At 41.0% G+C, this 13163-nt stretch overlaps 1 protein-coding gene across 1 annotated transcript in view; it reads right to left on the reverse strand.

Annotated features, from left to right (window-relative positions):
• Nucleotides 1-4198, reverse strand: part of fa2h (fatty acid 2-hydroxylase) — a 114807-nt gene extending 110609 nt beyond the window's left edge. The window contains exon 1 of the mRNA XM_060838200.1: nucleotides 3770-4198. Coding sequence (XP_060694183.1) covers nucleotides 3770-4063 — 294 coding nt within the window. The 5' untranslated portion in view covers nucleotides 4064-4198. The remainder of the gene's footprint in view (nucleotides 1-3769) is intronic.
• Nucleotides 4199-13163: the final 8965 nt, after the last annotated feature.

Genomic DNA, 13163 nt, shown 5'->3' on the forward strand with positions numbered 1-13163 from the left:
ATACTCTAGTAGCAAAGCCAGAACAAGGGACACTGTTCAATAATTAGGGGGTCACCCTTTTGGGCAGAGACTAGGAGGAAACTTGTCTGATGATTGAGACATTTGGAATTCCTTGTCTCGGGTGGCAGTAGAGCCACGGCATTGAATGTAATTAGTGCACAGGTGAATAAATTCTTGTTCAGCAAGGAAATCAAAACGGTTATCTCGAGTAAATGGGAACGTGGAACTCAAAATAAAAACAGTTCAATCTCTTACTGCATGGTACACCAAGCTCAATGGGCTGAATGGCCTACTTCTGCTTACTACTTGGTTGATTCAGACTTGGATGTGGAAGAAAAAGGTTGGCAGAATTACCAGCAGTGACATTTCTGAATGCCTTTGGAATAGGTAAATGTGTTCCCTGATCGTGTATGAGCAACGTTAGGATACAGTCACTAGAAAATTCAAACATTTATCCAAATTACACCACCTCCCTGAACATTTGCTGAAAAGGTGCATTACAATTTCATCTTCATCCACTGTGGCATTCTCATCATGAGACACATTAAGCCCTCAAAGGGCTGATCACCGAAAAGAATGGGCCTAAGCTGGAACAGAAACCTACTACATCATTCCTATTTTAAAAGATGTTTTATTTAAGAACACAATGCAGGGAATTTTATAATTACGTTCTTTCTAAGATGACAGAAGATGAGATACATCACAATTGGTGCAGGATGACATGCTCAATGTTGAAACACCATGAAAGAAAAGGAAGAACAACCTTATGCTGGTACCACTGCAAGGCAGAGCAAGAAAAGATGAAAATTTTAACCAACATTGCACTTGGAGCCAAGAGTAATTTCAGACCCAAGTTACAAACATAGCATTTGGGCATAGATAACTGGAAAACAGCAGACAGTTGTTAACTGGCCTTTGCAAAGAACTAAAACATCATCCAGGCTCTTCTAGATCCCTGGTGATCAATTCAAGAATCTTCACAAGAGTAAGTTAGCCACTAGTGTCCAAGTAATATGTAACAAACAGAAGGAGGGAAGATCATTTGTTTAATATCCAAGTGGCTCAAGAAGCCAGTTCACCACCACCTTTACCAATTAGGGATGAGCAACAAGTACCAACATAGCCAATGGCACCCACATCCCATAAAAAGCTTAATCTATCGCTGCAGGGGTGTAATTCAAGGAGGAAAGTGAGAATGTATTTTTTGTGGAATACAAGTTTGTGGTTACAATCGAAAAGTACTGATTTAAATCAGGAAGCAGCTACTAAGTCCTCGATTCTCAATGGTCCTTTCAAATAGAAAATTTTGACTACTTTTTCCACATATTAAAACTTGCCTGAATCTTTATATAAAGATGACAGAACAATTGCTCAGAAACTGTTGCCTTGCTTCCAATGACATCATCTCCAGTACCTACAGAAGCTAATGTGCAAATCACTGCTGGTCTCTCACTTTTCCATCAGTCCCATGAGGTTCTCTCATTGTAGCTTTTCCATATTTTTAAATTTACCTTGTCATCTTAAGATATTAATTACCCACTATGAAATCAAAGATAAAGTAATGCACGTTTTTGCTAACACCAGCACACCCTTTATTGGCAAGAGTTTTAACAAACACGTTTTACGGGCTGGCTTAAGATTACTTGGTGTACATGTTAATGATGAAGGGCTCTGGCCCGAAACGTCGAATTTCCTGTTCCGTGGATGCTGCCTGACCTGCTGCACTTTAACCAGCAACACATTTTCAGCTGTACATGTTAATGACTTGGACTTGGGTATTCAGGGCAAAAATCTCAGTTTGCTGATGGCATGAATCTCACATGTCACAAATCAGTGAGGAACAGAACCGGGCAGCAGGAGACTGGGAAAACAGGCAATCACCACCCTTGAGATTTAAGGCAATGTGAGGCGGTAGTCTTCAGAAAGAAGAATGAGGACAGGCATCATGAACTAAATGGTATCATTTTAAACAGCTGCAAAGGAACCAGAGACAACAAACTGGTGAACTGACAGGACAAGGTGAAAAGGCAGCATGTGTTTAAAAAGAAAAATCAAACCTTTCATGTTATTTAGAGAGATAGCAAGTTGTAAAACAAGAACATCATGTCAAACTTTTCAAAATACTGATCAGGCCTTATGTTTGATTCAGAGTTCAACTCCTGAACAATGATGTCAAGTCTGAGAGCAGATTTAGTAGAACAATCCCAGGGACAATGGACTTCAGTTATGAAGAACAGAGAAAGCTCAGGGGATCATAGGGCAGTGTTTCAAACCAGGGATGATTGAAAGTGCATATACAAAAAAAAAAGGAACTTTCCAAGGAAAGGCTGATCATTTAAAAACGTCAAAAGTAACCTGCAAAAGACGAGAAACGACAGAGACCTTTTTTAAAAAAAGTGTTCTACTCATCTACAATGACCGAGAAAAATCGACAGAAACAGAAACAGAAATTTCAAAGTGGAATAGAGAAACACTTGAATGAAAAAAAAAGTGAGTTACAGGGAAATGATACTAATCAGATAGCTCTATATATAAAAAAACAAGGATAAGACTCGATAATTAATTAAGGCGCAAGAAAAACGCCAAGCTGCTGTGAATTTAATTACTGGCTGATTTCTAGTTCCAAATGATTAAACAGCTTGATTTTTAAAAGAAGCTTTGCATCCAGATATCGGTAGGAAATTACTAACAAGAGGGGAAAAAAAAAGCTACGCAAATTTGAGTGTTGAACCTTCTAATATAGTGACAACGTTCACACAGGGACAAACCAAATGGTCGGTCAGTGACCCGACTATGAAAGGACTGTACCGCCAATTCCTCTGGGTTTCGTACAACCACAGAACCCTGGTAAGAGTTCACATTGGGAGGCTGGAGTTTCGGTACGGTCGATTAATTCAAGGATTTGTTTTAAAATGCACGTTCAACTCATCTCTCTCACACACGCCTATGTCTTTTAAAATAAAAAAAGGGTGGCGGTGGAGGCAGGAATGTGAGAAAATAGATGCAAACTGTTGGCCCCAATGCTCTTGCTAAACCGGTTTGGTCAATAACCTGCAGGTTAACGCCCTTTTTGTTTTTTTAAAAAAAACCCTGGCTTGCTGCACCTGTTTCTCCATGACTGGGATCCACTCTCTCCTGGGTACACATCTCCGCCCAGCAACTCAGCTAGCCCTGTACTTAGTATTCCTTGAGCCCATTTCCCCTTCCCGCGGCGTGTCACAAAAATAAGTTTGTTTTACTTTCGCTCTGAAATGATACTTCTGTCTCCCCCCACCCCCAATTGAAAAACTCAAAATAATAGCTCCCCCGCACCCATTGAGAGAGAGAGAAGGAGAGAGATTTTCGGAGCCTTGGTTGTTAGTCCAGGTAATGGAGCAGGTGCATTCTTTTTGAACAAAAAAAACAAAAACATTAAGTTACGGTAGATTACAGAACTTCCGGGTATATTGTTTAAACAGATTTTAAAAAATATACATTGTGCCGAAAAATCCCCCTTCCCTCTCAAGTTTAGGGTATCCCTCACTCACTCCACAGTTAGTGCTATTAAAACTACATTTTTTTTCTTTAAAAGTTCCACTGAAGTGTCTCATTTACTTCCAGTTTGCCGTTCTCAGTCTCTGTTCAAAAGATGACTTTGCACAAAATGTCACTTGAGGGGGCGCGCTCTGCAATAGATGACTGAGGGAGGAGGGGGGGGGGGGGAGGAATTGCTTCGAGGATGTCCCCTCCAAAAAAAAACAACTTTTGCACCCCTTTCCCAGCGAATTACCTGCTTCTTCTGGGAGAATATTTCCTCCTCGTCCTGTCCGCCGCCGCCTGTGCTCAGCTCCCCGATGTAGTACTGCTGCAGCCAGCGGTGCGCGTTCGAGCTGTGCCGGTGCGGAGGTCCCACCATGACCCGGCTCACATCGGTGCCTGCCCGCTGCACGATCATCTGCTCGCCGCCCGGGTGCCGCTGGATAAACGCTGACACGTCGTAGACCCGCCGTTCGTGGATGATCCAGCAGGAATCCACCGTCGTGTGCTCCTGCACTTCAGCTATGGTGAAGTAACGCTTCTCCATATTTTTTTTGTTTTACTTAAGCTCTGTCTGTGTGTGTCTGTACCTTTTTGCGCCCAGTTCCTGTGCCTGCCTACCTCCCTTTCCAATACTCACATTCCACTAGTGTCGAGCCCGGCTGCCTCTCACTGCCCACTATTAACATAATGAGGCAGTACGGCGCCAGCATACACCTGACGCAGCCCCGCCTTCCACTTCAATATTAATATGCATGAAGCCTTCAAGATAGACTCCCCTGCTCTTGCCTGTGAGCGTTGAGCAGGGCTTCTCTGGAATGGGTTTGGGGCTGACCCTCCCCCTCTCGTCCTCACTGCAGCATCTCAATGCCCATCCTTCCTTCCTGCTGACCCTCCATCCTCTCCACCAAAGTTTTTAAACTGAGCCGAGCTGTTTCGCTGAACCTCATTCAGTACCTCTGGATTTTGTTTTCTCTTTCCCCATCACACCCCACCCTCCCCCCTCTCCCCCCCTGCCTTTACACTTCGCACCTCCTTTCAGCCATCTACTGAAGACTGAACTTTCGCTCCCCTCTCCCCGTCCTACATGTCGCCTGATTCCCCGCCGTCTGGAGCACCTTCAGTATTTTTGTTTAAGCGTACTAAAGGTGCTACATCAACGGAGGTTGTTGGTGAATGCAGTTTTCATATATGTGCCGCTTTTTGACAACGAAACGTCACTTTCGAATGGGTACAAAACGGATTCCACCAAGGAACAGGTCCCTCTCCTCCGCGCCTTTCAGATGGAAGATAAAATCCTATGGCACATCTCGCCAACTTTGAAGAAGTGTTCATTTTTTTGTTTCTGATTTATCTCCAGGCTTTTCTGAGTGTAGTGGATGTAATCAGATTGATCTGATTCAGGGTAAATAAACACTTAGGTAAGCACTTAGGCTGTAAAATTTCACGTTAAGGTAAACAATGTGTGTGGGAGCAGAGTTATTCCCTTTTGCTCAATTAGGAAGATGAACTCCAGTATCAGCTGCTGTGTATTTGTTAGTTGTGTTTGAAAATACAAGCCTTGGCTCAGTGGCTTCACTCTTGCCTTTAATTTAGACGTTTCAAATCCCATTCAAGTGATTGATGGTAAATAATCCCGGCTGAAATCTCAATGCATGTATGCTGTAGGATTGCTGCACTGGCGGAGATGCTGTTTTTCAGCTCAGATAGTAAACCAAAGGCGGGTACACAACATCCTTTGGTGTTATTTCTATTCGTATCCTCTTAAAAGTCTTTAAAGTGTGTAATCACTTCTTAAATCTGTGCTGATCATTCCCACAATTTCATTTTGGCATTCTTCTCAACCTGTCTGTGCCTTTTGATATGGTTGACCACACCATCCTTTGTATAGGCCTCCTCCTCCATCAGCTGGGAAGATGTGCCCAACTTGCTTATCTCATCCATCCAGTTGTAGCAAGTGAATAACTGACAATGGATTCTCTTCCTGCTGCTGCACTATTAACTATTGAGTTCCAAAATGGTCTACTGTTGTGATAGTGTAAGGGTGAGGACTAGGCTAACCCTAACCCTACTGGTTTCTCATCTACAAACTAAGCCTTGCCAAAATCATTTGAAAATACCTTGAGATTTTCTGTCAACACTCTCCTTTTGGACCCCTGCACATCCTCGGATCCTGCTTGTCTGTCATTTAATATTGGGTGAATGGAAATTTCCTCAAACTAAATATTGGAAAGACTGAAGCAATTTCTATTGGTCCTCACCATCTTCTTTCCATTATTTGTATCACTGATATCTCCTTTAAACTGAGTAACACCATTAGACATAGTCGAGGCAGTATAATAGCTCAGTGGTTTGCGCTGTTGCTTCACAGCGCCAGCGACCCGGGTTCAATTCCAGCCTTGGGCGCCTGTCTATGTCGGTTTCCTCCAGGTGCTCCGGTTTCCTCCCACAATCCAAGGATATGTAATTTAGGTGCATTCGTCAGGAGTAAAATGTAGGATGATAGGGAAGGGGAATGGGTAACTCTCAGTGGGTTACTCTTCATAGGGGTCGTTGTGGACTTGTTGGGCCAAAGGGCCTGTCTCCACACTGTAGGGATTCTAGATGTAGGCCATTCAGTCTTTCAAATCTGTGCCCCCATTCAATGAGATCATAGACTGATCTTAATATCTTCAACTTCACTGTCCTACCTTTTTCCTATAATCCTTGATTCTGTCCTGATTAAAATTTAAAAGATCTAGCTCAGTTAAGTATTGAATATACTTAATGACTCTGACCTTGACAGTCCTCCATGATAAAGAACTCCACAGATTCACTACCTACTGATAGAAGAAATTCCTTGTCATCTCTGTCTGAAATGTGCAATCCCCTATTCTTAAAATATGCCCCCTCATCCTAAAGTCCCCACTATAGGAAGTAACCTTTTCACTTTTACTTTGTCAAGTCCTCTAAGAATCTGTATTTCAATAGGTTACCTCTCATTATTCTATGAGGAGAAAGTGAGGACTGCAGATGCTGGAGATCAGAACTGAAAATGTGTTGCTGGAAAAGCGCAGCAGGTCAGGCAGCATCCAAGGAACAGGAGAAGGGCTTATGCCCGAAACGTCGAATCTCCTGCTCCTTGGATGCTGCCTGACCTGCTGCGCTTTTCCCGCCACACATTTTCAGCTCTCATTATTCTGTATTCAGTTCTGAACATCTGTCTTGTTTGCTCCTGAGTTGTTTCCAAATATTTATCCACACTGTGATCAAGGTTGCTTATTAACATCTCACAGTAATGTCACATGATGCCAGCTTTCCCTCAGCTCTTTGCCTGCAGAAATCCTCATTTGTACTTTTCTTACTTCAAGAATTGATGTTTAAAAAGCTCTTCTTGCCAGCTCTAACCTTCTATGCCACATCAATTTGTGCTCTTACAAAACTGCTGCCATACCTTAACTTGCTCCAAGTCTATTCACTTGTCATTTCAGTGCTAACTGAACTTGCTCTGATCCAACAATGCCTCAAATTTAAAAACTTAATCTTTTTTTAAATTTCTCCTCTCCTTCCGTATGTATGTTCACCTTTAGCCCGACAAACCTCTGAGAAATCTACACTCCTCCTCTTCTGGCTTCTGGAGCATCACCATTGGCAGCCACACTTTCAGCTATTGTTCACATTCTTGATGTTACATTTAACCCTGAAATGATCTCTTCATCTCATTTGTACCACCAAGAAGACTGCTTATTTTCACCTCATTAACATCGCCCAACTTCATTGCTGTCTCAGGTAATCTGCTGCTGACTTTTATGCATGCCTCAGTTATCCTGAGACTTGACTGTTTCAACATATCCTGGCTAGTGTCCCACATTCTACCATTCATAAGCTTAGGTTTATTCAAAACTCTGTAGCCTGTGTCTTAAGTTATACCGATTTCCATTCTCCTACCATCCATATGCTCTGTGTTCCTAATTGGATTCTAAGCAAGCAATGTCTTGATTTTTAAAATTCTCACAATTTTTATTTCCAAATTCCTCCCGCCCCACAACCCTCCAAGACATCTAATTATGGCCTCTTGAACATCTCTGTTTTAATCACTGCACATTGGCTGACTGTACTGTCAGTTACCTTGGTCTTAGGCTCTGGAATTCCATCCCCCCACCTCTCTTCCCATCTCTCAGGCTTTCTTCCTATAAGACATTCCTTAAAACCTACGTCATTGACCAAGGTTTTACTCAGCAAGCATAATATCTCATTATGTGACTCAATGTCAATGTTTTGTTTTATAATGTTCCTTATGAAGCTCCATTATTTTGGAGGTGTATCTATATATATTTTGTAAAAATCTCTGTCTGAGGAAACATTTGATCATTTCTCCTGTTTTCTGCTTAGATGGGTCAGTGTCAAAAAAAAGTCAAGGTTTTTATTGATACTGTTTAGCACCTTGCAATATTTTTCAATGCTAAATACGCTATATCAATATAATTGTTGTTGTTGGTCTTGGCTAATGTTTCTACCTCGACCAACATCACAAAAACATTACCTGGTCATTATCAAGGTTGCTTGTGGATCCTGGTACACCAATTGACAGCTGAGTTTCCCATATTTACATCATTTTCTGCAAAATGCTTTGGACTATGAAAAGCATAAATAATGTTCAAGTTTTTCTGTCTATGTTTTCTTTCAGATTTAAGAGTATCAGGTTTTGCAGATTTTCTTCTTGCTAATTTTGGCCTATCAGGTTGTAACTAGCATTCCTTGACTTCAGCAGGAAACTGCCAAAAGATTGGAAAGCAGTACTCCGTTTTGTAAAAACATTACACCAAACGAGGCCATTATTTTTTTCATTTAACCCTGAAATGATTACTGAGAGTTAAGATGCTGCTGATGGCTAACCTGTTTCAGTCACCCAATATATTAATTATAAGTATCCAAACTTATAGTAGTGCCCAGTCAGGATTCATTCACAAACCTCATTATTTGCATTTAGTCACAAATATTTGTGAATTCGTGTGTGAAACATGATATATACAATGCTGTGTTTAAATTTTCTGCATGAATTGTAACCAATTTTAGTTGTTTTTATGTAGTTTGTGCAGATCTGTCACTTACAATTTGGAAATTCTTGAAAACATGAAACACATGTCCCTGTAGAGGAAGCTTGCATTGTCCAACAGTAAACTTGAGTTGTTCTATGATCAGGGTGGTGTGGAAGGGCTAGCAGGGTGCATTGTCAGTCCTGAGAATTACATTTTAATCAAAGTTGGTAAGGTTTCTTTTAAATTCTTGACGCAGAATTGTAACAGTGTCCCTTTTAAATAGGGTGCTTAATTAGTAATGATTGGTTTATTTATGAAAAGAATGACATCAAACTCTTGTAATGTGTTGGTGTCATGTTGTACCATGAAACTGTGATGTGTTTTATGACTGGTTATAAATGCTATAAAAGAGTTTGCAGAGGTGAGAGTACTTTGCTATTTCAGGGTTGCCTGCGCGTTCTGATCACCAGCAGGATTTTATTGAATTGTCTTGTTTGAATTAGGTTTACCTTTATTCCTTGTTTGCTGGCCCTTCTGTTTCCTTGTTTGTATATATTAGTTACAAGTAATTAATGATGGATTGCACAATAAATATGATTCCATTTTGCTCCAAACTATTCAGTTCAAATACCGTCATGCCTCAGGAGCTGTGTTTGTTGCTCACCATTTGACTTTTAAAAAGCCAAGGTTTTATATGAATTACTTCAATAAACCATTGTTGCTGTTTGTAATTTCAGTAGCCACACTCTCAAATGGTACTTTTTTTCCCCTTAACACCAAAACATGATTGATCTAGTTTTAAAATAGTTATGGAAAAGAATAGACCTGATCTAAAAGTTGAAATTCTAAATTGGAGTAAGATCAATTTTGATGGTATTACAAAAGTTGTTTGGGAGGCGCTATTCACAGATAAAGAAACAGTTGGAAAATGGGAGACCTTTAAACATGAGGCATTGAGAGTTCAGAGACAGTATGTCCACGTTAATGTGAAGAGCATTTTGGTTGCAGGGAATGCTAGATGACTAGAGAAATTGATGCTCTGGTCAAGAAAACAAAGGAGGCTTGTGTCAAGCAGGGATGAAGTGAATTCCTCGTGAAACTCCTAGAGGAGTGCAAGATCATTGGGAGTATAATTGAGAGGGAAATCAGGAGGACAAAAAAGGGGACATGAGAAAGCAAAGGCAACTAGGGTTAAGGAGAATGCAAAGAGATTTTACAAATACATTGCGGGTAAAAGAATAATTAGAGAGAGAATAACAACCAACAAGGCTATCTATGTATGGAAACCCCGGAGATGGTTGAGATACCAAACGAGTATTTCACATCAGTATATGCTGTGGAGAAAGATATGGAAGCTCGAGAACATGGAGAAATAAATAGTGATCTCTTGAAAAGTGCCCATATTACAGAGGAAGAGGTGCTGGACGTCTTAAAATGCGTAAAGGTGTATAAATCCCCAGGACCTGATCAGATATATCCCAGAACTTTGTGGGAAGCTATTGAAGTGATTACTGGGCCCCTTGTTGAGATATCTGTATCATCGATAGTCACAGGTGAGGTGCCGGAAAACTGGAGGTTGGCTGATATGGTACCATTATTTAAGGAAAGTAGGATGGATAAGCCAGGGAGCTCTTGACTGGTGGACCTGACATCAGTGGTGGGCAAGTATTCTGAGGAATAGGACTTTCATTCATTTGGAAAGGCAGGGACTGATTAGGGACGGTCAGCATGGCTTTGTGCATGGGAAATTCTAACGTATTAACTTGATTGAGTTTTTTGAAGAAGTGACAAAGAAAATGAAGGTAGAGCAGTAGATATTGTCTATATGGACTTCAGCAAGGCATTCAACAAGGTTCTGTATGGTAGACTGGTTAGCAAGGTTAGATCACATGGAATCCAGGGGAAGCTAGCCATTTGGATACAAAATTGGCTCAATGTTAGGAGACACATATGTGTTGGAGGATTGTTTTTTGGACTGGAGGCCTGTGACCACTCTGTGCTACAAGGATTGGTGCAGGGTCCACTGCTTTTCATCATGTATATAAATAATTTGGATATGGATATAGGAAGTATGGTTAGTAAGTTTGCAGATGACACCAAAATTGGTGGTGTGATGGACAGTAAAGAAGTTAATCTCAGAATTCAAAGAGACCTTGATCAGATGGGCAAATGGGCTGAGGAGTAGCAGATGGAGCTTTATTTAGATAAATGTGAGGTGCTGCATTTCAGTGTGGCAAATCAGGGTAGGACTTTATACAATTAATGGAATGGCCCTGTGAGTTTGCTGAACAAAAAGACCTTGGAGTGCAGATTCATAGTTCCTTGAAAGTAGAGTCACAGATAGACAGAGTGGTGAAAAAGACATTTGTCATACTTGCCTTCATTGGTCAGTGCATTGAATGTACAAGCTGGGAGGTCATGTTACTACCGTACAGAACATTGGTTGGGCCAGGTTTAGAGTACTGTGTTCAATTCTGGTCTCCCTGCTACAGAAAGATGTTGTTAAACTTGAACGGGTTCAGAAAAGATTTACAAGGATACCAGTAGGATTGGAGAATTTGAGCTATGAGAGGCTGAATAGACTGGGGCTTTTCCTCCTGGATTGTTGGAGGCTGAGGGTGACCTTATAGAATCTTATAAAATCATGAGGGGCAAGAATAGGGTGAATAGCCAAGGTCTTGTTCACAGGGTAGGAAAGTCCAAAAATAGGGGGCATAGGGGAAAGATTTAAAAAAATTCGAAGGGATAACTTTTTCACACAAAGTGTGGTGTGTGTATGGAACGAGCTGCCAGAAGAAGTGGTGGAGGCTGGTACAATTACAACATTTAAAAGGCACCTGGATAGATATATAAGAATAGGAAAGGTTTTGAGGGATATGGACCAAATGCTGGCAAATGAGACAAGATAGTTTAGGATGTCTGGTTGCCGTGGATGAGTTGGACCGAATGATCTGTTTCTATGCTATATAACTATGTGACTCTATTTAACCTTATGTGCCCCGAGTACAGGTTCTGCTCTGTTTTGTCGTATGCATATTTGTATTGCATCTACATCTTGTACATGCTAACTTTCATATTCATCAGACATATTCATAACTCATTAGATAATTTCATTGACTAAGTTTTGGTGTTCACTGCTACAAATATCTGATGTAAATAAAATAACTCACAAAAATATTAATGCACAATATGCTGCATTACCCAAAGTGTCTTATTAAAGTCCTTGTAAAAATCAGCCTCTGATATATACATCTTTTGTAGCAACACCATCAATTAGGTTTTTACAGAGAACAAAAGCTCCCTTATACAAAGGGCTTGTTTACGTTTATAGGCCTCACAATTTACACGTGTCTTGTTATGGACCAGGCCAGAACCCCTCAAAAAATTTCAAGAAGGTAGCCCAGACCCTAACTTTGTGTGTTGTTTTAAGCAGGTGTTAAGTGGATATTTCAGAAGAGAATCAGCTAGTCAAACCCACTTAGTTTTAAACAAAACAGAACCTATTTACAACATTACTGAATGAAACACAAGCAACAGAAATAGATTACTGAGTAACTTAACTATCCAAAAACCCAACAGATCATCCCAATTTAATGATGCTGTTCCAAATATTTGCAACAATCCCCATAAACAGTCCTTGGCACCAAAGGTAAAACCAAACACAAATTCTTGCGGGCTAGAAGTCAGAGAGGCGAGTACCAGCTTTGTCCTCTTTTTGGGTCCAACAATTTTTCCACACACACTACTAAAAACACCAAACGAGAGAAAAGCTGAGCTAGGAGAACTGACCATGACCACACCCCTTTTATTGTACAAGTGCTTTTTTTCTTAAACTTGAAAGCCTCTGCCTGAGGCAGTATCTGTTAGCTATTATCAAATTGGCGCTGAAACCCATTAACTTCCAGACTTTTTGGAGTCTGTGTCATTTAAGACCTCTCAGGGAAAAACAACCCAAGGACTGCAACCAGTCCTGAAGAAGGGTTACACCCAAAACATCGACTTCTCCACCTCCTGATACTGCCTGGCTTGCTGTCTTCTTCCAGCCTCCTGCCTGTCTACTTCGGATTTCAGTATCTGCAGATTTTTTTTGTCTCTAATCTTGTTAAAGGAGCAGCTTTGTCACAATCTATTTATGAAAAGGTATGATCCAAATAGTACACTTGTGTCAATATATAAATGAAGGCAGAGCCCATAGGATAACAAAGGGCAAAGTGGGACAAATGATTCCAAATGGTCTTTAACAAACACACATTAACATCTCACAAACCTTATCGAGTTCTTTGAGGATGTGACTAGAAAGGTTGATGAGGGTCGAGCTGTGGATGTGGTGTATATGGACTTCAGCAAGGCATTTGATAAGGTTCCCCATGATAGGCTCATTCAGAAGGTCAGGAGGAATGGGATACAGGGGAACTTAGCTGTCTGGATACAGAATTGGCTGGCCAACAGAAGGTAGCGAGTGGTAGGAGAAGGAACATATTCTGCCTGGAAGTCTGTGGTGAGTGGTGTTCCACAGGGCTCTGTTCTTGGGCCTCTACCGTTTGTAATTTTTATTAATGACTTGGATGAGGGGATTGAAGGATGGGTCAGCAAGTTTGCAAACGACACAAAGGTTGAAGGTGTCGTTGA

Source organism: Hemiscyllium ocellatum, chromosome 17, assembly GCF_020745735.1.
Source record: "Hemiscyllium ocellatum isolate sHemOce1 chromosome 17, sHemOce1.pat.X.cur, whole genome shotgun sequence".
In the NCBI taxonomy this organism is placed as follows: Eukaryota; Metazoa; Chordata; class Chondrichthyes; order Orectolobiformes; family Hemiscylliidae; genus Hemiscyllium; species Hemiscyllium ocellatum.